This window comes from Callionymus lyra, chromosome 6, assembly GCF_982586985.1.
Source record: "Callionymus lyra chromosome 6, fCalLyr1.hap1.1, whole genome shotgun sequence".
Taxonomy (NCBI): Eukaryota; Metazoa; Chordata; class Actinopteri; order Syngnathiformes; family Callionymidae; genus Callionymus; species Callionymus lyra.
Window position 1 is genome coordinate 3,671,257 of NC_141823.1, and position 24,054 is coordinate 3,695,310.

The 24,054-nt window shown below is 39.0% G+C and overlaps 3 protein-coding genes across 4 annotated transcripts in view; 1 reads left to right on the top strand and 2 right to left on the bottom strand.

Annotated features, from left to right (window-relative positions):
• The window catches only part of LOC148076198 (transient receptor potential cation channel subfamily M member 1-like), a 17,773-nt gene extending 17,175 nt beyond the window's left edge, over positions 1 to 598 (top strand). Inside the window, exon 28 of the mRNA XM_087793135.1 lies at positions 1 to 598. This exon is cut by the window's left edge and continues 403 nt beyond it. Within this exon, the coding sequence (XP_087649261.1) occupies positions 1 to 598 (598 nt within the window).
• Positions 599 to 2,736: 2,138 nt separating this feature from the next.
• Positions 2,737 to 8,044, bottom strand: tppp3 (tubulin polymerization-promoting protein family member 3). Of its 2 annotated transcripts, none has more exons than XM_087793060.1 (4): positions 7,931 to 8,044; positions 5,822 to 6,017; positions 5,609 to 5,762; positions 2,737 to 3,088 (listed from the first exon to the last, which is right to left on the bottom strand). In XM_087793060.1, the coding sequence occupies exons 2-4, from the start codon at positions 6,007 to 6,009 to the stop codon at positions 2,894 to 2,896; spliced, it is 537 nt and encodes a 178-aa protein (XP_087649186.1). In that variant the 5' UTR covers positions 6,010 to 6,017; positions 7,931 to 8,044; the 3' UTR covers positions 2,737 to 2,893. The 2 variants fall into 2 exon arrangements, with proteins under 2 accessions (XP_087649186.1, XP_087649187.1); XM_087793061.1 differs by lacking the exon at positions 7,931 to 8,044 and adding an exon at positions 7,752 to 7,828.
• Positions 8,045 to 13,025: 4,981 nt separating this feature from the next.
• Positions 13,026 to 23,729, bottom strand: zdhhc1 (zDHHC palmitoyltransferase 1). Its single transcript, XM_087793055.1, has 11 exons — positions 23,406 to 23,729; positions 21,056 to 21,275; positions 19,426 to 19,601; positions 18,525 to 18,626; positions 17,542 to 17,666; positions 17,290 to 17,445; positions 15,473 to 15,591; positions 15,284 to 15,411; positions 15,110 to 15,212; positions 14,790 to 14,859; positions 13,026 to 13,843 (listed from the first exon to the last, which is right to left on the bottom strand). The coding sequence occupies exons 2-11, from the start codon at positions 21,272 to 21,274 to the stop codon at positions 13,479 to 13,481; spliced, it is 1,563 nt and encodes a 520-aa protein (XP_087649181.1). The 5' UTR covers position 21,275; positions 23,406 to 23,729; the 3' UTR covers positions 13,026 to 13,478.
• Between the last annotated feature and the right edge of the window lie 325 nt (positions 23,730 to 24,054).

Here is a 24,054-nt window from a genome sequence, read left to right on the forward strand (position 1 = left end):
GGCGTTGCGGGGTGAGGCGGTCCAGGGGGAGGCGGTCCAGAGGGAGGCGGTCCAGGGTGTGGCGGTCCAGGGTAAGGCGGTCCAGGGTGAGGCGTTGCGGGGTGAGGCGGTCCAGGGTGAGGCGTTGCGGGGTGAGGCGGTCCAGGGGGAGGCGGTCCAGAGGGAGGCGGTCCAGGGTAAGGCGGTCCAGGGTGAGGCGTTGCGGGGTGAGGCGGTCCAGGGGGAGGCGGTCCAGGGGGAGGCGGTCCAGGGGGAGGCAGTCCGGGGTGAGGTGGTCCAGGGGGAGGCGGTCCAGAGGGAGGCGGTCCAGGGTAAGGCGGTCCACGGTGAGGCGGTCCAGGGGGAGGTGGTCCAGGGGGAGGCGGTCCAGGGGGAGGCGGTCCAGGGGGAGGCGATGATGGACGGTAGCCACGGCGACGCAGACGAGGAGCAGGAGAGGACGTATCCCACCCTGCGCTCCAAGAGTCTGAGCGTTAAGCCGCCGCTGAAGGCCCGTCAATCAGAACGTCCTCGCTCGGGCAGCAGCGTCACAGACCTGGTTTCAGTTTTCAGCTCTCAGAAGGAGACGCAGAGTGGACCCAGAACCAGACCCTTCTGAACACGGACCAGAACACCTCCGTGGTGAGGACTTCCGGGTCTCTTCACTGCGGCTGCTGCCGCCGCGACCTCAGGCAACGAAGTGTCGAGTGGAACGAGAACAAAAGACTTGTGTGAGACTTTTCTGTGGAAGTTTATCAGTGTCGGCAGAATAATAATTATTTAATCTATCTTTTGATTAAACATTGAATTTTTTTATTTTTTTTTATTTATAATTTATTTTAGATCATTAAATTAAATTATTCTAATATTGAAAAGTTCCATTTTTAATTGATAAATGGAAATAAAAAAATAAAAAATGGATGAATTAATTGTTTGATTTTTTAACACGTAGTTTGATTTTCTAATTACAATAATAAAAGAAAGTTTAATCATTTTCTATTATTTCTTCTTCTTCACATGAATGTCAATCAAGATTTTTTTTTTTATTTGACAAAAATTATTTTTAGACGCTGTGAATGAAAAACCTTGAATTTGAATTTCACTTGTTTTAATCATTAAATATCTAATATACAAATGTAAATATTCCATTAATTAAAAATTCAATTACTAACCAAAATGCAGATTTAAATAAAGAATGTATTGAACTAAATTCTTTAAAATATGTCATTCTTTAAAAATGAGAGAAAATGTCAAGTTTAAACATTTTTATTTAAACTATTTATTTTTCTGATGACACTGAACTAATTCTATACATTTAAATATCAAAGATAATTTATATATGAATTTGAACTTCAATTAAATATGTTTATTTCTGTAAAGTCTGTTGTTCGCCACCAGGGGGTGTTTTACGTTGTTGTATGTTGTATGTTGTATGTTTAAAGGGAATTGAACTACCTCTTCAATAAACTCACTGATCCACACACCTGCCGGTTCTGGGTTTTCTTCTGAGCTCTCGCGCCCCCTGCTGTTGGTTTGTATATAGATTCTTCTGCCTTACGATGTCACAGCGTCACCTGCTGGACAAGTCAGGTAATAGAAAAAAATATACGTCACACTCAAGAGTGTCGTTAAAATATTGAATTTAACGTTTTAATCCAAAATGGTTTTTTTTAAGCAATTTAATTCAATGATTTCCATAAAGAACGGTTGATTCATATTTTTTTAGATACATTTTAACTTAAAGAGTCTAATTATTCATACAAAAATACATTTTCTAAATTCAATATATTTTTAATTCATAGTCTTTTAAATTCAATAAAAAATGATATAATAGTGAAACCAGACAAAACCAACAGAGCACCGAGCTACTGGATCAATATTCAGCCAATCACAAGACCCTTAGACGATCACATGACAACGTAGAAGCACAAGATAAAGAAGGTTATCTTGGTAATGTCTGGTGACACTATTTGACTTTTAATTGAAAAGACAAATAATTATAAGAAATGTTAAGTGAGTTAAGTCGATTTTTTTTTCAAAGAGTTTGATTATCACTAAAAACATATTTAACAATAATAACAGAATATTGAAATAAATTATATATTTTATTATAGAAATATTTTTAAAAATGTAGTCCAAAACATAATTCAATTCTGAATTTTTTTTAAATTTTTTAATAACAATAAAAAATATAAAAAATCTATTTAAATATTCGTATGATTTTTATATAATTATTGTTATTATTATTATTATTATTGTTTTTGTTTTTGTTTTTAATTTTAATTTTAACTTTTATTTTATTTATTTATTTTGAATTTTATTATATATATATATATATATATTTTATATATTCTTTTTTATTTTTTATTTTTTAATTTATTTTGATATACTTTCAAAACCTTCTTTTCCGATTTTTCTAATCTTTATTTCTGACTTCAATCTCAAAACCCATGAAAGCGCCTGTGTTTCTTGAACGTAGCCATGAGCGCAGCAACACAAAGTCATCAACTTCACGCAGAAACATTTTGGTCAAACATTGTCTAAAGTTTAAAGTTTGTTATAAAAACTGCAACAAAAGACGCTGAAGCTTCTAAACCTTGAACATGTTCTTAACACTCGTGTCGATCGAGGAACTGGATCGTCCGTGAGCAGTCACTTCATGTCGTGATCGTGTCAGAAGAACTCGTCAATTATGGAGATGATTGACACCTGAGCTGCTCGTCAACAACATCAAGAGTTTTAAATAATTGAACGATGTTGAAACGAATCGATCGACTTTATTGGTCAGGCTTCCAGAAAACAACACACACACACACACAAACATACACACACGTACACACACACTCAAGAGTTCAAGGTTTGGTCCAGACGTAAGTGCTGCAGTCCCGTCTTCTTCCTGCAGGAGGCGTGTATCTCACTTCTCTCCCTTTACTTTGGAGTCGTAGGTCCCGGCGTTCTTGTAGGAACCGACATAACCCGTGTTCTCCACCAGCTCCTCGCGGCCCCCGCGCCCGCGGCCACGCCCGCCCTGGTCGAAGCGCTCCTTGTGGGACCCGGTGTAGCGGGACGTGTCCGTGAGTCGGTCCACCGCCGCAGCTTTCACCACTTTCTGATCAACAAAGAGAGAGAGGCGGAGCTAGTTCAGTCTCGGCCAATAGCAGCGCAGGGAAGAAAAGCGTACATTTGTTTTACAAATTTGTAAATTTGTTTCAGAAAATTGTAAATTTGTTTCAGAAACTTGTAAATTTGTTTCAGAAAATTGTAAATTTGTTTCAGAAAATTGTAAATTTGTTTCAGAAACTTGTAAATTTGTTTCAGAAAATTGTAAATTTGTTTCAGAAAATTGTAAATCTCCATCCATCCATCTGTCGTTCAACAGGGAGCAACAAACTACTCCCTACCAACATCTGCCAGCTCCGACTGAGGGATCCCGAGATGCTCCCAGAGATATAATCTCTCCACCTGGTCCTGGGTCGACCCTTGGTCTCCTCCCAGCTGGACGCTCCAGGAACACCTCCAAAGGGAGGAGCCCAGGGGGCCTTAAGAGATGCCCGAAACACCTCATTTGACTCCTTTCCAAGTGGAGAAGCAGCGGCTCTACTCCGAGTCTCTCACGAGTGACGGACCTTCTCAACCTATCTCTAAGGGAGACGCCCGACACCTTGTCGAAGGAAACTCATTTCAGCCGCTTGTATCCGAGATCTCGTTCTCTCCCTCATGACCCAAAGCTCATGACCGTAGGTGAGGGTTGGGACAAAAATTGATCAGTAAATAAAGAGTTTTGCCTTTTGGCTCAGCTCTCTCTTACGCACAAGTGCGGTAGCGCGAATGCAATACTGCCCCTGCTGCACCAAGTCATCAACCAATCTCCAATTCCCAAACACCCTCACACAAGAACAAGACTCTAAGATACTTAAACTTCTCCACTTGAGGCAAGGGCTCAATCCCATTTTAGAGGTGCTGATCCTCATCCCAGCCACTTCACATTCAGATGCAAACCGATCCAGCGAGAGCTGGAGGTCGCAGTGTGATGAAGCCATGAGAACCAAATCATCCGCAAAAAGCAGCAATCGGATCTTCCCACAACTTCGCCCTTGGCACTCGGCCGTACGTCCTTCTCCAAGTCTACAAAACACATGTAGACTGCCAGGTCATACTCCCAGGCACCCTTTAGAACCGTCGAGAGAGTGAAGAGTTGGTCCGTAGTTCCACGGCCAGGACAGATCCCTCATTGTTCCTTTTGGATCTGATATTCAACCATCGATCGGACCCTCCTTTACAGGACCCTCACCAGGAAGGCTGAGGAGTGTGATGCCTTTGTTGTTGGCACACAACCTCTGGTCCCCCTTTTTAAATAGGGGGGACCACCACCCCGGTCTGCCACTTGTCAGGTACCGACCCAGACGTCCACGCAATGTTGAAGAGACTAGTCAGCCAAGAAAACCCTTCAACACTCAGAGCTTCATCAATTCCCGAAGCTCTGCCACTGTGGAGCTTTCTGACCCCCACAGCGCCTTCATCACGAGAGATCAATGAGGTCCGCCCATCGGCCTCCAGCTCTGTCTCCACTAGAGAGGGTGGGACATCAGGGTTGAGGAGTTCCTCAAAGTACTCTTTCCAACAGCCAACAACATCCTCAGTTGAAGTCGGCAACATTCCATCCTTACTGTAAACAGCTTGGACACTCTGCTCCTTCCCCCTTCTGAGGTGCTTGACCGTTTTCAGGAAGCCCCTTGGTGCCGACCTGAAGTCTTCCTCCATGGATTCTCCAGACTCCTCCCACACCCGCTGTTTAGCCTTTGCAACAGCCAAAGCACAGCCCTTCAAGCCAGGCGGTACTTTGCAAATGCTTCAGGAGTCCGGAAAACACTAGGTCTCGATAAGACTCCTTCTTCAGTCGGACGGCTTCCTTGACATCTGGTGTCGACCAAGATGTCCTTGGGTTACCGCCCCTTGAAGCTTCAACCTCCAGAGGGATGTCGGAAAAAGCTTTTCGGATGTGTGAGCTTAAAACTCCTCCGATGGAGTGGTGAGGGTTCCAGAGCCCAAGCTATGCGTGGAGGTGAGCCCCACCAGATCCAACTGGTTATACTCCATCTACTGCACCAACTCAGGCTCCTTACCCCATAAAGAGGTGATGTTCCACGTCCCCAGAGCCAGCTGATGCAGCTCAGGTCTCGTACGCCGAGGCTCCCTGTTTCCCCGGCCACAAAGTTGGCAGCACACCCGACTCCTGAGATGTGTCCAACAGGTTGTGAGCCCATGGGATGCAGATGGAATGGATGGAATGTCCGTGCAGTTCTTTTCTGTTTGAACCCAGCCGGGCTACGCAGGTCACCCAACCACCAGGCGCTCGCCATGGAGCCCTGCACCCAGGCCTGGCTCCAGGTGTGGGCCCCGGTGTCCCCCCGGTATCCCTACTAGGAGTCTAGTCACCCAGTACCAGGCTCTCTGCAATAAAACTCCCTTAATCATTGGGATACACAAACTCCCCCACCACGGTAAGGCGATGGTCCTTGGAGGAGAAAATTGTAATTTGTTTTTATTTGTTTTATAATTGAAAATTTGTTTTATAAAATTGTAATTTTTTTTATTTAATTGTAAAATAAGTCGCGTATCAAACACTGACCGTCACTCCAGCGTTGGCAGGTTCTCCAGACTCCACCAGAGAGTACATGGACTTGACGGCCTCCTCCGGACTTTGACCTTTGAACCTCTTTGGGGCCAGGTCCTGCAGAGCGGTCTGGAACTGAGGGAAGGTGATGACCCGGGAGCTCTTGTTCCTGTGGTCCAATGACGTGTGAGTAGAAACATCACATGACGAGAGAACCTGGCGACTCACTTGACTTTGGAGAAGACGATGTCCACGTCCGTGGCGGAGACGCTGCGTCCGTCGATGATCTTGCAGTCCTTGCACAGTTTGACAAAGTTCTTCCCGTTCAGCTCCGTCCCGCTGGACTTGGAGTCTCCGTGCAGAGAGAACTTCTTGAAGGACAGCAGAAGCTGCTCCATGTCGGGACTCTCCGCCATGATGGTCACTACAGACACAGTGGAGTCAGCAGTGACACTGACCACTGCTAGCAGGTCCAGCAACCACTAAGTCGGAGGCCCTGGTTCTCAAAGTCAGTCCTTGAACAAAGTCTGTGCATTTCATGAATACACAAACTAATGACAACTACACACATGACTCCATAAACTCTAACAACAACTACACACATGACTACACAAACTATGACGACAACTACACACATGACTACACAAACTTTAACAACAGCTACACACATGACTACATAAACTCTAAACACAAATACACACATGACTACACAAACTAATGACAACTACACACATGACTACATAAACTATAATGACAACTGCACACATGACTACACAAATGTACACTTTGGCAACAACTGCACACATGACTACACAAAAGTACACTCTAACGACAACTGCACACATGACTACACAAAAGTACACTCTAACGACAACTGTACACATGACTACACAAATGTACACTTTGACAACAACTGCACACGTGACTACACAAAAGTACACTCTAACGACAACTGCACACATGACTACACAAAAGTACACTCTAACGACAACTGTACACATGACTACACAAATGTACACTTTGACAACAACTGCACACGTGACTACACAAAAGTACACTCTAACGACAACTGCACACATGACTACAAGAAAAGTACAATCTAACGACAACTGTACACATGACTACACAAATGTACACTTTCACAACAACTGCACACATGACTACACAAAAGTACACTCTAACGACAACTGCACACATGACTACACAAAATCACACTCTAATGACAATTGCAAACATGACTACACAAATGTACACTTTCACAACAACTGCACACATGACTACACAATTGTACAATTAACCCACAATTGCACACATGACTACACAAAAGTACACTTTCACAACAACTGCACACATGACTACACAAAGTACATTTTAATGACAACTGCACACCAGACTACACAAATGTAAACTTTTCCAACAACTGCACACATGACTACACAAATGTAGACTTTAAAAATGAAACTATAAGTAACACAACAAAACTCTTTACTACACATCAATTTAATCATAAATGTACTCATCTGTATACACACACACAAACAAATACCCAACAGGGAACTAACTACACAAAAACAACACACAATTGATGAAAACAACTGCAACAACAACTACACAGGGATACACAAGTGAAAATTACTACACACAAATATCTACACACGTAAAATTGTTGCGCTGATAACACAACACACAATAATTCATCATGACACACCCTCATAATTAAGACCAGACGACTACACTTGTGAACTACACACACCAACGTAAACATAATAACACAGAAGCAAATCCACTTCCCCACTTGTACACACACTACTACACACATGTAACTAAAGCAAGAGCAAATATCTACACACTAACATCAATATCCTGCACATATTAACACACAAATACACAACAAAGGAAAAAGTAAAGTACAATATATTTGGCAATTCATAATAGTTCACACATATTAACAAATACACAAGTGTCTACACAAAGTTGCACGGACACAAACATGTCCTCATGGAGATGAGAAGAGTTGTTGAGCCGCACACCAACATGTGATGTTTACGAGTTGTGTAACATTTTCAGTCTGTTTGCAAAACAGACTCACACACACACACACACACACACACACACACACGCACACACACATGCAGAAGTAGTATTTTGACCCACAAACCTGGTCGATGATGTCATCCATATATTGATCAGTCAATCTGTCAATCACTCCTGCAACAACCGTCTGAATCTTTGTGTAGTTCAGCTGTTGTCATCATGTGTGCACCATCATGCAGACGCACACATGCATCACACACACACACACACACACATGCATGCGGGTACGAGGATCGGTCCTACCTGTGTGTCCGGGTCGCTGTCAGAACTTTGAAATGAGCCCTGAAGTACTGAAGCGCTTGTTATCATCTGTTTGTCCCGTCGCCGTGACGACGCCCTGGAGGAGGGAGGCGAGGGGACGGGGGTTGAGGGGAGGACGGGGCGGGGGGGCAGTGCCCGTGACATCACCGGGATCCACTGACAGGAAGCGGCTCGGGCCAGAACCGGGTCCGGCACCAGAAGGACTCGCAAACAGTGGCGTTGTTGGTTCCGTCGCCATGACGACCCCGGGCTTGACCGCTGCGGCGGGCAGGAAGTGACCTCAAAGCTCTCCCTCCGGGGACCACTGGCACCTGTGGCCCCGAGGTCATGTGACCTGATGTCAGCGTGTCACGGACGAGTGTGTGTACTTTGTGTGATTAATGTTGTTATGATGTTGTCCCTGCTGGTTGCCACGGCAACACCTCTTCACACAGAGGAGGGATGATGACATCCAGCAACACACAAACACACACATTCTCACACACGCCCGGCGTGAAGCTTTTTATGCAACAATAACGCTGTTACAGTTGGACCGTCCTCTGACCCCGGCTGGCTGGGACTGACCCACTTTCATCTCTTTGTCATCGATGTCGTCTTTTTAAAACTTGGATCCTTTTTGAATAAAATCTTGAGAAAATTCACAAACCATTCAAATAAAAAATATTTCTAACTGTTAAAGAATTATTTATGAATCTGTGTAAAAAAATATCACGTATTTAGAAACTATGAACATTTATTAACGAATTATCACAATTAATTTACGAACCTTAAAAACGAATTTATGAACTTGAAAAAATGTATTTATGAACTTTAAAAACATATTTATGAACTCTTGGAACTTATTTATTAACTATTAAAATTCATTTACGAACTTTAAAAACATATTTACGAACTTAATAAACGTATTTACGAACTTTGGGAACTTATTTACGAACTATCAAAATTCATTTAAGAACTTTAAAAAACTTATTTACGAATTATGGAAACGTGTCTACAAACTCTTGTAACTTATTTACGAACTATCAAAATTAATTTAAGAACTATAAAAACGTATTTACGAACTATGGAAACGTGTCTACAAACTCTTGGAACTTATTTACAAACTATCAAAATTGATTTACGAACTTTAAAAACATATTTGCGAACTTCATAAACGTATTTACGAACTTTGGGAACGTATTTACAAACTATCAAAATTGATTTACGAACTTTAAAAACGTATTTACGAACTACAGAAACGTGTCTACGAACTCTTGTAACTTATTTACGAACTATCAAAATTCATTTACGAACTTTAAAAAACTTATTTACGAATTATGGAAACGTGTCTACAAACTCTTGTAACTTATTTACGAACTATCAAAATTAATTTAAGAACTATAAAAACGTATTTACGAACTACGGAAACGTGTCTACGAACTCTTGGAACTTATTTACAAACTATCAAAATTGATTTACGAACTTTAAAAACATATTTGCGAACTTCATAAACGTATTTACGAACTTTGGGAACGTATTTACAAACTATCAAAATTGATTTACGAACTTTAAAAACGTATTTACGAACTACAGAAACGTGTCTACGAACTCTTGTAACTTATTTACGAACTATCAAAATTCATTTACGAACTTTAAAAAACTTATTTACGAATTATGGAAACGTGTCTACAAACTCTTGTAACTTATTTACGAACCATCAAAATTAATTTAAGAACAATAAAAACGTATTTACGAACTACGGAAACGTGTCTACGAACTCTTGGAACTTATTTATGAACTATTAAAATTCATTTAAGAACTCTTGGAACTTCTTTACAAACTATCAAAATTCATTTACGAACTTTAAAAACATATTTACGAACTTAATAAACGTATTTACGAACTTTGGGAACTTATTTACGAACTATCAAAATTCATTTAAGAACTTTAAAAAACTTATTTACGAATTATGGAAACGTGTCTACAAACTCTTGTAACTTATTTACGAACTATCAAAATTAATTTAAGAACTATAAAAACGTATTTACGAACTACGGAAACGTGTCTACGAACTCTTGGAACTTATTTATGAACTATCCAAATTGATTTACGAACTTTAAAAACATATTTGCGAACTTCATAAACGTATTTACGAACTTTGAAAACGTATTTACAAACTATCAAAATTGATTTACGAACTTTAAAAACGTATTTACGAACTACAGAAACGTGTCTACGAACTCTTGTAACTTATTTACGAACTATCAAAATTCATTTACGAACTTTAAAAAACTTATTTACGAATTATGGAAACGTGTCTACAAACTCTTGTAACTTATTTACGAACTATCAAAATTAATTTAAGAACTATAAAAAGGTATTTACGAACTACGGAAACGTGTCTACGAACTCTTGGAACTTATTTACAAACTATCAAAATTGATTTACGAACTTTAAAAACATATTTGCGAACTTCATAAACGTATTTACGAACTTTGGGAACGTATTTACAAACTATCAAAATTGATTTACGAACTTTAAAAACGTATTTACGAACTACAGAAACGTGTCTACGAACTCTTGTATCTTATTTACGAACTATCAAAATTAATTTAAGAACTATAAAAACGTATTTACGAACTACGGAAACGTGTCTACGAACTCTTGGAACTTATTTACAAACTATCAAAATTGATTTACGAACTTTAAAAACATATTTGCGAACTTCATAAACGTATTTACGAACTTTGGGAACGTATTTACAAACTATCAAAATTGATTTACGAACTTTAAAAACGTATTTACGAACTACAGAAACGTGTCTACGAACTCTTGTAACTTATTTACGAACTATCAAAATTCATTTACGAACTTTAAAAAACTTATTTACGAATTATGGAAACGTGTCTACAAACTCTTGTAACTTATTTACGAACTATCAAAATTAATTTAAGAACTATAAAAACGTATTTACGAACTACGGAAACGTGTCTACGAACTCTTGGAACTTATTTATGAACTATTAAAATTCATTTAAGAACTCTTGGAACTTCTTTACAAACTATCAAAATTCATTTACGAACTTTAAAAACATATTTACGAACTTAATAAACGTATTTACGAACTTTGGGAACTTATTTACGAACTATCAAAATTCATTTAAGAACTTTAAAAAACTTATTTACGAATTATGGAAACGTGTCTACAAACTCTTGTAACTTATTTACGAACTATCAAAATTAATTTAAGAACTATAAAAACGTATTTACGAACTACGGAAACGTGTCTACGAACTCTTGGAACTTATTTATGAACTATCCAAATTGATTTACGAACTTTAAAAACATATTTGCGAACTTCATAAACGTATTTACGAACTTTGAAAACGTATTTACAAACTATCAAAATTGATTTACGAACTTTAAAAACGTATTTACGAACTACAGAAACGTGTCTACGAACTCTTGTAACTTATTTACGAACTATCAAAATTCATTTACGAACTTTAAAAAACTTATTTACGAATTATGGAAACGTGTCTACAAACTCTTGTAACTTATTTACGAACTATCAAAATTAATTTAAGAACTATAAAAACGTATTTACGAACTACGGAAACGTGTCTACGAACTCTTGGAACTTATTTAAAAACTATCAAAATTGATTTACGAACTTTAAAAACATATTTGCGAACTTCATAAACGTATTTACGAACTTTGGGAACGTATTTACAAACTATCAAAATTGATTTACGAACTTTAAAAACGTATTTACGAACTACAGAAACGTGTCTACGAACTCTTGTAACTTATTTATGAACTATCAAAATTAATTTACGAACTTTAAAAACTTATTTACGAACTATGGATACGTGTCTACAAACTCTTGTAACTTATTTACGAACTATCAAAATGAATTTAAGAACTATGAAAACATATTTACGAACTACGGAAACGTGTCTACGAACTCTTGGAACTTATTTACAAACTATCAAAATTGATTTACGAACTTTAAAAACATATTTACGAACTTCATAAACATATTAACGAAATTTGGGAACGTATTTACGAACTATCAAAATTAATTTAGGAACTTTTAAAACTTATTTACAAACTATGAAAACGTATCTACGAATTATTGAAACGCGTTTACGGATCTTGGAACTTATTTACGAACTCTTGGAACTTATTAACGAACTCTTGGAACTTATTTACGAACTCTTGGAACTTATTAACGAACTTTTGGAACTTATTTACGAACTCTTGGAACTTATTAACAAACTTTTGGAACTTATTTACGAACTCTTGGAACTTATTTACGAACTCTTGGAACTTATTAACGAACTTTTGGAACTTATTTACGAACTCTTGGAACTTATTTACAAACTCTTGGAACTTATTTACGAACTCTTGGAACTTATTTACGAACTTTTGGAACTTATTTACGAACTCTTGGAACTTATTTACGAACTTCTTGGAACTTATTAACGAACTTTTGGAACTTATTTACGAACTCTTGGAACTTATTAACGAACTTTTGAAACTTATTTACGAACTCTTGGAACTTATTTACGAACTCTTGGAACTTATTAACGAACTTTTGGAACTTATTTAAGAACTTTTGGAACTTATTTACGAACTCTTGGAACTTATTTACGAACTTTTGAAACTTATTTACGAACTCTTGGAACTTATTTACGAACTCTTGGAACTTATTAACGAACTTTTGGAACTTATTTAAGAACTTTTGGAACTTATTTACGAACTCTTGGAACTTATTTACGAACTTCTTGGAACTTATTAACGAACTTTTGGAACTTATCAACGAACCATCAAAATGTATTTACGAACTTTAGAAACAAATTTACGAACTATGGAAATGTGTCTACGAACTCTTTCGAACTTAATAATGAACTATCAAAACTTCTTTACAAAACTATAAAAACAAGTTTTTTACTGATTGAAAGTATTTAAAAACTCGGAAATCAAATGACGTTCTTGTGAAAAAACGACTGTAAAGACTGAACTCAAAAGACAAACAAAAGCTTCAGCGTAAATGAACTTCCTGGCCACCGTAGTTTCTCATCATCACCACCGACTCACTTTTTATGTTTTATTGCCAAAACAGCGACATTGACAAACGAGTAAAAAAAAACACAAAGTTACACTTGAGTGAAAACGTGGCGACTGTTTGAACGACGTCGGCTTCTAGCATCAGACGCGACAGACTCTCGCTCCCGATCCCAGACTCGACCAATCGATCGTCGATCCATCGAGTCTGAAGCCAGGATTTAGAAAAAACGTTTTTTTGGAGATTTTTCTCAGTGAATTCCTTCAAAAATGTTTCTGAACTTCTACCTGTGAGCAGTGCAGGTGCGCAGGTGTGCAGGTGTGCAGGTGGGCGGAGCTAAACTCACCACAAACACCAGACATGAGTAATCAAACCGCTTCTAAGGATTGGTTGTGGTCTGTGCGTCGTCGTGGTAACGTTGCGTGAGAATACAAAAAAGGTACAAAAGCGTTTATAAATAAGGTGATTGTTCAGGTGGGTGTCACGGGTCGGTCCTGGAACCCCAGCCGCTCACAAAGACACCTCCCTGCGTCTCGGCGCTGGCGCGGCTCACGTACACCACGGGCGGGTGGCAGCGGGCCGACCTCCGGGCCCGGGGCGGCGAGGAGGAGTCCCGGGTCACCCGGTGCAGGGACGCTTCTCTGCCGGCGGCCATGGAGGACGAGGAGCCCAGTTTGGAGAGCGGCACCGGGATCTCCTCCAGGGACTCGGCCGAGTCGGAGTGGTACTCGGCAGGGGGCGCCGCGGCCTGGACCGGTCCTGAGGAGGGGGGGGCGAGCGGGGGCAAGGACGCCCTCAGAGGGAATGCTGGGAAAGGAAGTCTGTGACTCAACGAGGACAAGGTTTCTGAAGGAAGAGAGAAGTGTGTGTTGGTTTGTGTTTGTGTTTGTTTGTGTGAGTTTGTTTGTGTGCGTTTGTTTGTTTTTGTTTGTGTGCGTTTTTTTGTGTTTGTTTGTGTGAGGTTTGTTTGTGTTTGTTTGTTTGTGTTTGTTTGTGAGTGTGTGTTGGGGTGAGTGTGTGTGTGTGAGTGTGTGTGTTTGTGTGAGTGTGTTTGTGTGTGTGTGTGTGTCTGAGATAGTGTGTGTGAGTTTGTGTGAGAGTGTCTGTGCTTGTGCAATTGTGTTTGTGTGTGTGAGAGTGTGTGTGTTTGTGTGAGAGTTTGTGTTTGTGTGTGTGTTTGTGTGAGTGTGTTAGTCTGTGTGATGTGAGTGTGTGAGTGTGTGTGTGTGAACATGCGAGTATGTGTGAAAGTGTGACTCAGTGTAAATTTGTGTAAATGTGTGAGTGAAAGTGTGAGTGAAAGTGTGAGTGTGTGTGTTTGTGTGAGTGTGTTTGTGTGTGTGTGTGTGTCTGAGATAGTGTGTGTGAGTTTGTGTGAGAGTGTCTGTGCTTGTGCAATTGTGTTTGTGTGTGTGAGAGTGTGAGAGTGTGTGTGTTTGTGTGAGAGTTTGTGTTTGTGTTTGTGTGAGTGTGTTAGTCTGTGTGAAAGAGTGAGTGTGTGAGTGTCTGTGTTTGTGCAATTGTGTTTGTGTGTGTGTTCGTGCGAGAGTGTGTGTTTGTGTGAGAGTTTGTGTTTGTGTGAGGGTGTGTGTGTTTGTGTGAGGGTGTGTGTGTTTGTGTGAGTGTGTTAGTCTGTGTGAAAGAGTGAGTGTGTGAGTGTGTGTGTGTGAACATGCGAGTCTGTGTGAAAGTGTGACTCAGTGTAAATTTGTGTAAATGTGTGAGTGAAAGTGTGAGTGAAAGTGTGAGTGTGTGTGAGTGTGTGCGAGTGTGTGCGAGTGTGTAATTTTACCAGGAGGTGACAACACCAGTTCGGCCACATCTCCATGAACTCTGCGACCTTTTCTTTTTTTCTTCCTTTTCTGTGAAAACAAATGAACCCGTCAGTTGTGTGTGTGTGTGTGTGTTTACCTTGTCTATCAGGTGTGTAGATGTGTGCGTTACTGCACATTTGTGCATTCATAAATAAATGTGTGTTTTTACCTGAATTTATGAAACATTTACTTATTTTGTGTTTAAATAACAGAAATCTAACATTCAGGCTGAAACACTGACTCACACATTACACTTGTGTGTTTGTGTACATGTATGTGTGTGCGAGTGTGTGCGTACCTGAGTGTGTTGATGTGCTCGTTCTTCTGTGTGTTTGGTGGGCGGAGCTTCTTCTTCCATGACAGGGCTGGACACACACCTCACCCTGCCGTTAGAAACATACCTGAAACACACACACCTGTGAGCTCACACACACACACACACACACACACATGTCTGAGGAGCAGGACTTACTGGACCTCCACGGTCTGGTCCTCGTCCTGGTCCAGCTGCTGGTTGGTGAAGCCCAGGGTTCCAGAGTGGACCAGAGGACCCGAGTGCTCCAGCGAGCCGGTGCGGTCCAGACCCGCAGGAGCTTCGTCCTGGAAGAAGATGAAGAAACGTTGGCCTTCAGAAGATCCTGATCATGTGACCGTGTCTGACCTTGACGTCACATGACGCAGGCGGCGCCTCCTTGGACACGCCCGCTCGCCGCGGCTCTCTGATGTCCTGACGGTGGCGCTGTTTCACGATGTACTCGTAGGTGCTGAGCCTGTTCCACACTAGCAGAGACAGAAGAGGTGAGACAGGCAGAGAGACGGCCATTTGAAGGTAGAGACAGAGAGACAGACAGGTCATTAAAGGTGAGACAGACAGGTAATTCAAAGGTGAGACAGACAGGTCATTAAAAGTGCGACAGACAGGTAATTCAAAGGTGCGACAGACAGGTCATTAAAGGTGAGAGAGACAGACAGGTCATTAAAGGTGAGAGAGACAGGTCATTAAAGGTGAGAGAGACAGACAGGTCATTAAAGGTGAGAGAGACAGGTCATTAAAGGTGAGAGAGACAGACAGGTCATTAAAGGTGAGAGAGACAGGTCATTAAAGGTGAGAGAGACAGACAGGTCATTAAAGGTGAGAGAGACAGGTCATTAAAGGTGAGAGAGACAGACAGGTCATTAAAGGTGAGAGAGACAGGTCATTAAAGGTGAGAGAGACAGACAGGTCATTCAAAGGTGAGACAGACAGGTCATTAAAGGTGAGAGAGACAGACAGGTCATTCAAAGGTGAGACAGACAGGTCATTAAAGGTGAGAGAGACAGACAGGTCATTTAAAGGTGAGACAGATCATTCAAAGGTGAGACAGACAGGTCATTAAAGCTGAGACAGAGAGACAGGTCATTCAAATGTGAGACAGACAGGTCATTAGAGGTGAGAGAGACGTACAGGTCATTAAAGCTGAGACAGACAGGTCCTTAAAGGTGAGACAGAAAGACAGGTCATTCAAAGGTGAGACAGACAGGTCATTAAAGCTAAAACAGAGAGACAGGTCATTCAAAGGTGAGACAGACAGACAGGTCATTAAAGGTGAGAGAGACGGGTCATTAAAAGTGAGACGGACAGGTCATTAAAGGTGAGACAGACAGGTCAATCAAAGGTGAGACAGGCAGGTCATTAAAGGTGAGACAGGCAGGTCATTAAAGGTGAGACAGACAGGTCATTAAAGGTGAGAGAGACATGTCATTAAAGGTGAGAGCGACAGGTCATTAAAGGTGAGACAGACAGGTTATTGAAGGTGAGACAGACAGGTCATTAAAGATGAGACAGACAGGTCATTAAAGGTGAGACAGACAGGTCATTAAAGATGAGACAGACAGGTCATTAAAGGTGAGACAGACAGGTCATTGAAGGTGAGATAGACAGGTCATTGAAGATGAGACAGACAGGTCATTAAAGGTGAGACAGACAGGTCATTAAAGATGAGACAGACAGGTCATTAAAGGTGAGACAGACAGGTCATTAAAGATGAGACAGACAGGTCATTAAAGGTGAGACAGACAGGTCATTAAAGATGAGACAGACAGGTCATTGAAGGTGAGACAGACAGGTCATTAAAGATGAGACAGACAGGTCATTAAAGGTGAGACAGACAGGTCATTAAAGATGAGACAGACAGGTCATTAAAGGTGAGACAGACAGGTCATTGAAGGTGAGACAGACAGGTCATTAAAGATGAGACAGACAGGTCATTCAAAGGTGAGACAGAAAGGTCATTCAAAGGTGAGAGAGACAGACAGGTCATTAAAGGTGAGACAGACAGGTCATTCAAAGGTGAGACAGACAGGTCATTCAAAGGTGAGAGAGACAGACAGGTCATTCAAAGGTGAGACAGACAGGTCCTCAAAGGTGAGAGAGACAGACAGGTCATTAAAGGTGAGACAGACAGGTCCTCAAAGGTGAGAGAGACAGACAGGTCTTACTCAGGTAGACGTGGAAACACAGCAGGTGTGTGAGCAGAACCGTCGACAGGAGACTCAGACAAACGGTCAGAACGGCCAGAACTGGGATCACGGCTGGAGCGGTTCTGACCGGAGAGACAGGCAGGAACACGAACCACACACCGGTCTGGTTACTTCCTGCACACACACACACACACACACACACACACACACACACACACACACACACTCGTTAGTGACGCCTGTCTCCAGCTTCCTGTCTCACCCTCTCACCCAGGAAGTGTCCGTCTGTGCGAAGTTGAGTCGGGTCCAGAAAAAACTCAACGAAGACGTACGAGGACACGACCAGAACCAGAAGAACCCCCAGCAGAGCCGACACCACACTGTGGAGAAACAACCTGACACACACCACACAAAAGACACACACACACATAAGACACACACAAGACACCAGAGGACATTAGAGTATTGCAGAGAGTCACGGAGACACACACTTATACACACACAGACACACACTTATACACAGACAGACACACACACACTTATACACACACTTATACACAGACAGACACACACACACTTATACACACAAAGACAGACACTTATACACACACAGACACACACTTATACACAGATAGACACACACTTATACACAGACAGACACACACACACTTATACACACACGGACACACACTTATACACAGACAGACACACACATACTTATACACACAAAGACAGACACTTATACACACACAGACACACACTTATACACAGACAGACACACACTTATACACAGACACACACACACTTATACACACAAAGACAGACACTTATACACAGACACACACACACATTATACACACACAGACACACACTTATACACACACAGACACACACTTATACACAGACAGACACACACACACTTATACATAGACTGACACACACTTATAAATAGACACACACTTATACACACACAGACTCACAACCCAAAGACATTGACACACACTGACCCAAAACACACTTATACACACACAGACACTTATACATAGACACCGACACACACACCGACACACACTGACACACATACAGACACACACACACAAAGACACTGACACACACTGACCCAAACACACACACACAGACTCTGTAACACACACACATACACACACCCCCACAAACACCAAACACACACACACACACACACACACACACACACACACACACACACACACACACACACACACACACACACTCACTTGTAGTTCCTGCTGCCCACACAGTTGTTGAGCCAGCGACAGTGATGGTCAAAGTTGGACACACACTTGTTGCAGGAGCTGCAGTGTTTGGACTTCGGTCCTCTGGACACACAAGAATGACGTCATCAGCATAGAGACAAGTATCGACACACAACTATCATCACACGTCAACACAAACATGCACAAACCACTCACACACTGCGGAAAAATGATGACGCAAAATAAATATTGTCTCGACAAACAGCGCCCTCTACTGGACTGAAGACATAAACACTTCATGACTCACGCAAGTGGAAAAAACACACAACACGCATAAATTACTCACAACGATAACAAATACAAGAAATGAAACATTTAACATTTAACCCACAACACATACTGGATTTAAAAAATACACACAACTTTATTTTACCCACAACATATACTGGGTTAAAAAAAGACACAAAACTGTATTTAACCCACAACCCAAAAAAGACACACAACTGTATTTAACCCACGAAATAAAAAAGACACACACTCGGATTTAACCAACAACATATACTGGGTTTAAAAAAGACACACAACTGTATTTAACCCACAAACTAAAAAAGACACACAACTGTATTTAACCCACGTCCACCTGGCACAGGAAACAGTGACAGACACACACAGACACACACAGACACACACAGACACACACACAGGTACGCACACGTCCACCTGGCACAGGTGACAGTGACAGACACACACAGACACACACAGACACACACAGACACACACACAGGTACGCACACGTCCACCTGGCACAGGTAACAGTGACAGACACACACAGACACACACACAGGTACGCACACGTCCACCTGGCACAGGTAACAGTGACAGACACACACAGACACACACAGACACACACACAGGTACGCACACGTCCACCTGGCACAGGTAACAGTGACAGTTCTCGATCACGTGCGCGTGCTTGCTGCGGTCAAACACCGGCACGGGCTCTTTGTGGGTCTTTGCTCGCACGTTGTGGTCGGCCGGGTCGATGGTCACGGCCAGGACGTGGACGCACAAGTGACACACAAACATGACACTCGTACACTGTCGCACACTTCAGGAAAACTTTGTTGTTTTTTTAACATTTACTCTTTTAAATAATTGAAATAGTTCGAATATTTTCACAATTAATGTATTATTTTTTATTCCAATAATTAATAAATGATTAATACATAATAATTAATACATTATTAATACATAATAATGAATAAATTATTAATACATTATTAATACATAATAATTAATACATTATTAATACATAATAATTAATAAATGATCAATTCATAATAATGAATACATTATTAATACATTATTAATACATAATAATGAATACATTATTAATACATAATAATTTATAAATTATTAGTACATAATAATTAATACACTATTAATACATAATAATTAGTAAATTATTAAAACATAATAAGTATTAAATTATTAATACATAATAATTAATACATTATTAATACATAATAATTAGTAAATTATTAAAACATAATAAGTATTAAATAATTAATTCATAATAATTAATAAATTATTTATAATTAATACATTATTAATACATAATAATTAATACATTATTAATACATAATAATTAATTAATTAATACATTTTCTAAATGTCATATTTTTTTAATTCCTACTTGTTTGAAGTCACGTGTGTGTCCTTGTGTGCGTTTAGGTGTTTGTTTGTTTGTGGGTGTGAGTCTGTGTGTGTATAGGTGTGTGTGTATAAGTGTGTGTCTTTGTATAAGTGTGTGTGTGAGTGTATAAGTGTGTGTCTATGTATAAGTGTGTGTGTGTGTATAAGTGTGTGTCTGTCTGTGTATATGTGTGTGTGAATAAGTGTGTGTCTATGTATAAGTGTGTGTGTGTGTGTGTGTGTGTATAAGTGTGTGTCTATGTATAAGTGTGTGTGTGTGTATAAGTGTGTGTCTGTCTGTGTATATGTGTGTGTGAATAAGTGTGTGTCTATGTATAAGTGTGTGTATAAGTGTGTGTGTATATAAGTGTATGTCTATGTATAAGTGTGTGTATATGTGTGTGTGAATAAGTGTGTGTCTATGTATAAGTGTGTGTGTAAGTGTGTGTGTATATAAGTGTATGTCTATGTATAAGTGTGTGTGTGTCTGTCTGTGTGTGTGTGTGTCTATGTATAAGTGTGTGTGTGTCTATGTATAAGTGTGTGTGTCTGATGATTGGCTGAAGTTTGATCCAGTATCTCGGTGCTCGTTTAATACTGTCTGGTGACTCTATTATACCAACATTTTATACTGAATTTAAAAGAGTATAAATATAAAAATATTGAATTTACAAGTTTTATTTTTGAATCTTTAGACAAAGAAAATCAAACTCTATGTGTAAAAATAATATCTAATTATTTAATAATTTAATTTAAACAACAAATGAATTGAATTAATTAGTGACTAAAAACAAATCAAATCTAACTAAGACCAACACGATCTCCTTCCTGTCGTGTCACATGACGCTCAAGGATACGATGTACCCGGCGGGGATCCAGTGGCGCGGCAGCAGCGGCACGAAGACGCCGAGGCCGCAGACGGCGAAGTAGACGTAGAGCAGCCACGCCAGCAGCTGCAGCGGGTGAGGAGGCCACGTCCAGCCGTTGGTGCGCGAGCACACGGACGCGTCGCCCGCACGCCCAGAGTCCTCGGCCGCGGGCGCCGTTCGGTTCGGGTTCGGGCTACAAGCATCCATCCTGCGGGGTCAAGAGGTCGGAGGTCAGAGCGAGTTCTACTGAAGTGAAAACATCATCAGAAGATTGAATGAAACACATGTTGTTGTTTTGGTCGCATTTCATTGGTTTTGAATCAATACTTTTTTGTATTGAATTTAAACTGGAATTTATTCGATTTTTCAATTATTCAGTTATTGTAACATTACTGTAAATATTTGTTTCTGTAAAATAAAAAAACAGTTAGATTTAAATTATTAAAAAACGAATTATTAAATTGAATTATTTAAAAAACAAATTGACAGGAAATGATGGAACTAAATTATTTTTAAAACCAATAACCTCTTAATAAAATTAATTAATTAATTTTCAACATCGAAATCTTTATATTCTCTAACATTTGAAAGTAATTATTAAAAAACAAGTTATTTAATTCAATTATTTAAAAAACAAATTATTTAATTCAATTATTTAAAAAACAAATTATTGAATTCAATTAATTAAAAAACAAATTGACAGGAAATGTCGGAACTAAATTATTTTTAAAACCAATAACCTTTTAATAAATTAATTAATTAATTTTCAACATCGAAATGTTTATATTCTCTAACATTTGGAAGTAATTATTAAAAACAATTTATTTAATTAAATTATTTAAAAAACTATTTATTTATTTCAATTATTTAAAAAACAAATTATTTAAAAAACAAATTGACAGGAAATGTCGGAACTAAATTATTTAAAGTGTGTTTCCCCTCTGGGGATGAATAAACATTTTCTATTCTATTATTTTTAAAACCAATAACCTTTTAATTAATTAATTAATTAATTTTCAACATCGAAATGTTCATATTCTCTAACATTTGGAAGTAATTATTAAAAAACAAATTATTTAATTCAATTATATAATAAAACAAATTGACAGGAAATGATGGAACTATATGTAATTTTAAAAACCAATAACCTTTTAATAAATAAATGAAAACATTTTCAACATCGAACTGTTTATATTCTCTAACATTTGAAAGTAATTATTAAAAAACAAGTTATTTAATTCAATTATTTAAAAAGCAAATTATTTAAAAAACAAATTGACACGAAATGTCGGAACTAACTTATTTTTAAAACCAATAACCTTTCAATAAAATTAATTAATTAATTTTCAACATCGAAATGTTTATATTCTCTAACATTTGGAAGTAATTATTAAAAAACAATTTATTTAATTAAATTATTTAAAAAAAAAAAAAATTAATTAAATTATTTAAAAAACAAATTGACAGGAAATGTCGGAACTAAATTGTTTTTAAAACCAATAACCTTTTAATAAAATTAATTAATTAATTTTCAACATCAAAATCTTTATATTCTCTAACATTTGAAAATAATTATTAAAAAACAAGTTACTTAATTCAATTATTTAAAAAACAAATTATTTAATTAAATTGTTTAAAAAACAAATTGACAGGAAATGTCGGAACTAAATTATTTTTAAAACCAATAACCTTTTAATTAATTAATTAATTAATTTTCAACATCGAAATGTTCATATTCTCTAACATTTGAAAGTAATTATTAAAAAATAAGTTATTTAATTCAATTATTTAAAAAACAAATTGACACGAAATGTCGGAACTAAATTATTTTTAAAACCAATAACCTTTTAATAAAATTAATTAATTAATTTTCAACATCGAAATGTTTATATTCTCTAACATTTGGAAGTAATTATTAAAAAATAAGTTATTTAATTCAATTATTTAAAAAACAAATTGACAGGAAATTTTGAACTAAATTATTTTTGAAACCAATAACCTTTTAAGTAAATTAATAAATTAATTTTCAACATCGAACTTTTTATATTCTCTAACATTTGAAAGTAATTATTAAAAAACAAGTTATTTAATTCAATTATTAAAAAACAAATTATTTAATTGAATTATTTAAAAAACAAATTGACAGGAAATGATGGAACTAAATTATTTTAAAGCCAATAACCTTTTAATAAAATTAATTAATTAATTTTCAACATCGAAATGTTTATATTCTCTAACATTTGAAAGTAATGATTTAAAGACGATATTCTATCGATAAATGTCCATCGATCCTGAAACCCCGGGGAGGACTTTAAAGGTGACACCTGTGATGGATCACCTGAACTCTGGAGCGACCCTCCTGCGAATCTCATCCCGGACTCGAGGCCACGGCGGCGGCGACGAGCAGCGACGAGCAGCGACTCCTACATCCGGTCGATCACATCTTCGGCTACTGAGCTCGCGGGGTTCGGTTCGGATCAGGCCGCCTGGTTCCGTCGCTAATGCTAACGCGGAGCTAGCTTAGCAACCGCGCCGATCATCTCGCTGCAGCTCCGGCGGGTCAGAGTTCAACCCGCGACCCCTGGACGTTTGAGGAGATATTCTCTTGGCTCGCGGGTGTTTCCGGGTGTTTCCGGTCTGCAGAGCTTTAGCTACGTTAGCTCCAGACTCTGACCTCTCCCTGCACAGAACGCTGTTCCCATGGTAACGCTGGAGGTCTCCTGCGATTGGGCGAACGGGAGTGGCGGCCGGGCGGGGACCAATGAGAGCAGTGAATTGCTAGCTGTAGAGGCGCTGTGTGACCGCCAGGGTGCGCCATAGCTCTGAACATATAACCGTCGCGATTGGGTCGCAAATGTAAATTAGCTCGTGATTAATTATTTAAACAATATTATTGTACTTTAATAATTATAATTAGGTACTTTATTTCTATATTTCAATATATGTTTATTTGTATTTTCAAACATGTTTTTTCATCGTTAGTCAGA

Bases quoted from the DNA above. Each gene is read 5' to 3' on its own strand.
- zdhhc1 (XM_087793055.1), bottom strand. From the start codon at position 21,274: ATGGATGCTTGTAGCCCGAACCCGAACCGAACGGCGCCCGCGGCCGAG. The intron at 15,592-17,289 runs GTAAGACCTGTC...TGTCTCTGCTAG, and splicing joins GTGTTTCCACGTCTACCTGA to TGTGGAACAGGCTCAGCACC. The intron at 15,213-15,283 runs GTAAGTCCTGCT...TGTGTGTTTCAG, and splicing joins GACCAGACCGTGGAGGTCCA to GTATGTTTCTAACGGCAGGG.
- tppp3 (XM_087793060.1), bottom strand. From the start codon at position 6,009: ATGGCGGAGAGTCCCGACATGGAGCAGCTTCTGCTGTCCTTCAAGAAG. The intron at 5,763-5,821 runs GTGAGTCGCCAG...ATTGGACCACAG, and splicing joins ATCGTCTTCTCCAAAGTCAA to GAACAAGAGCTCCCGGGTCA. The intron at 3,089-5,608 runs GTCAGTGTTTGA...TTTGTTGATCAG, and splicing joins CTGCCAACGCTGGAGTGACG to AAAGTGGTGAAAGCTGCGGC.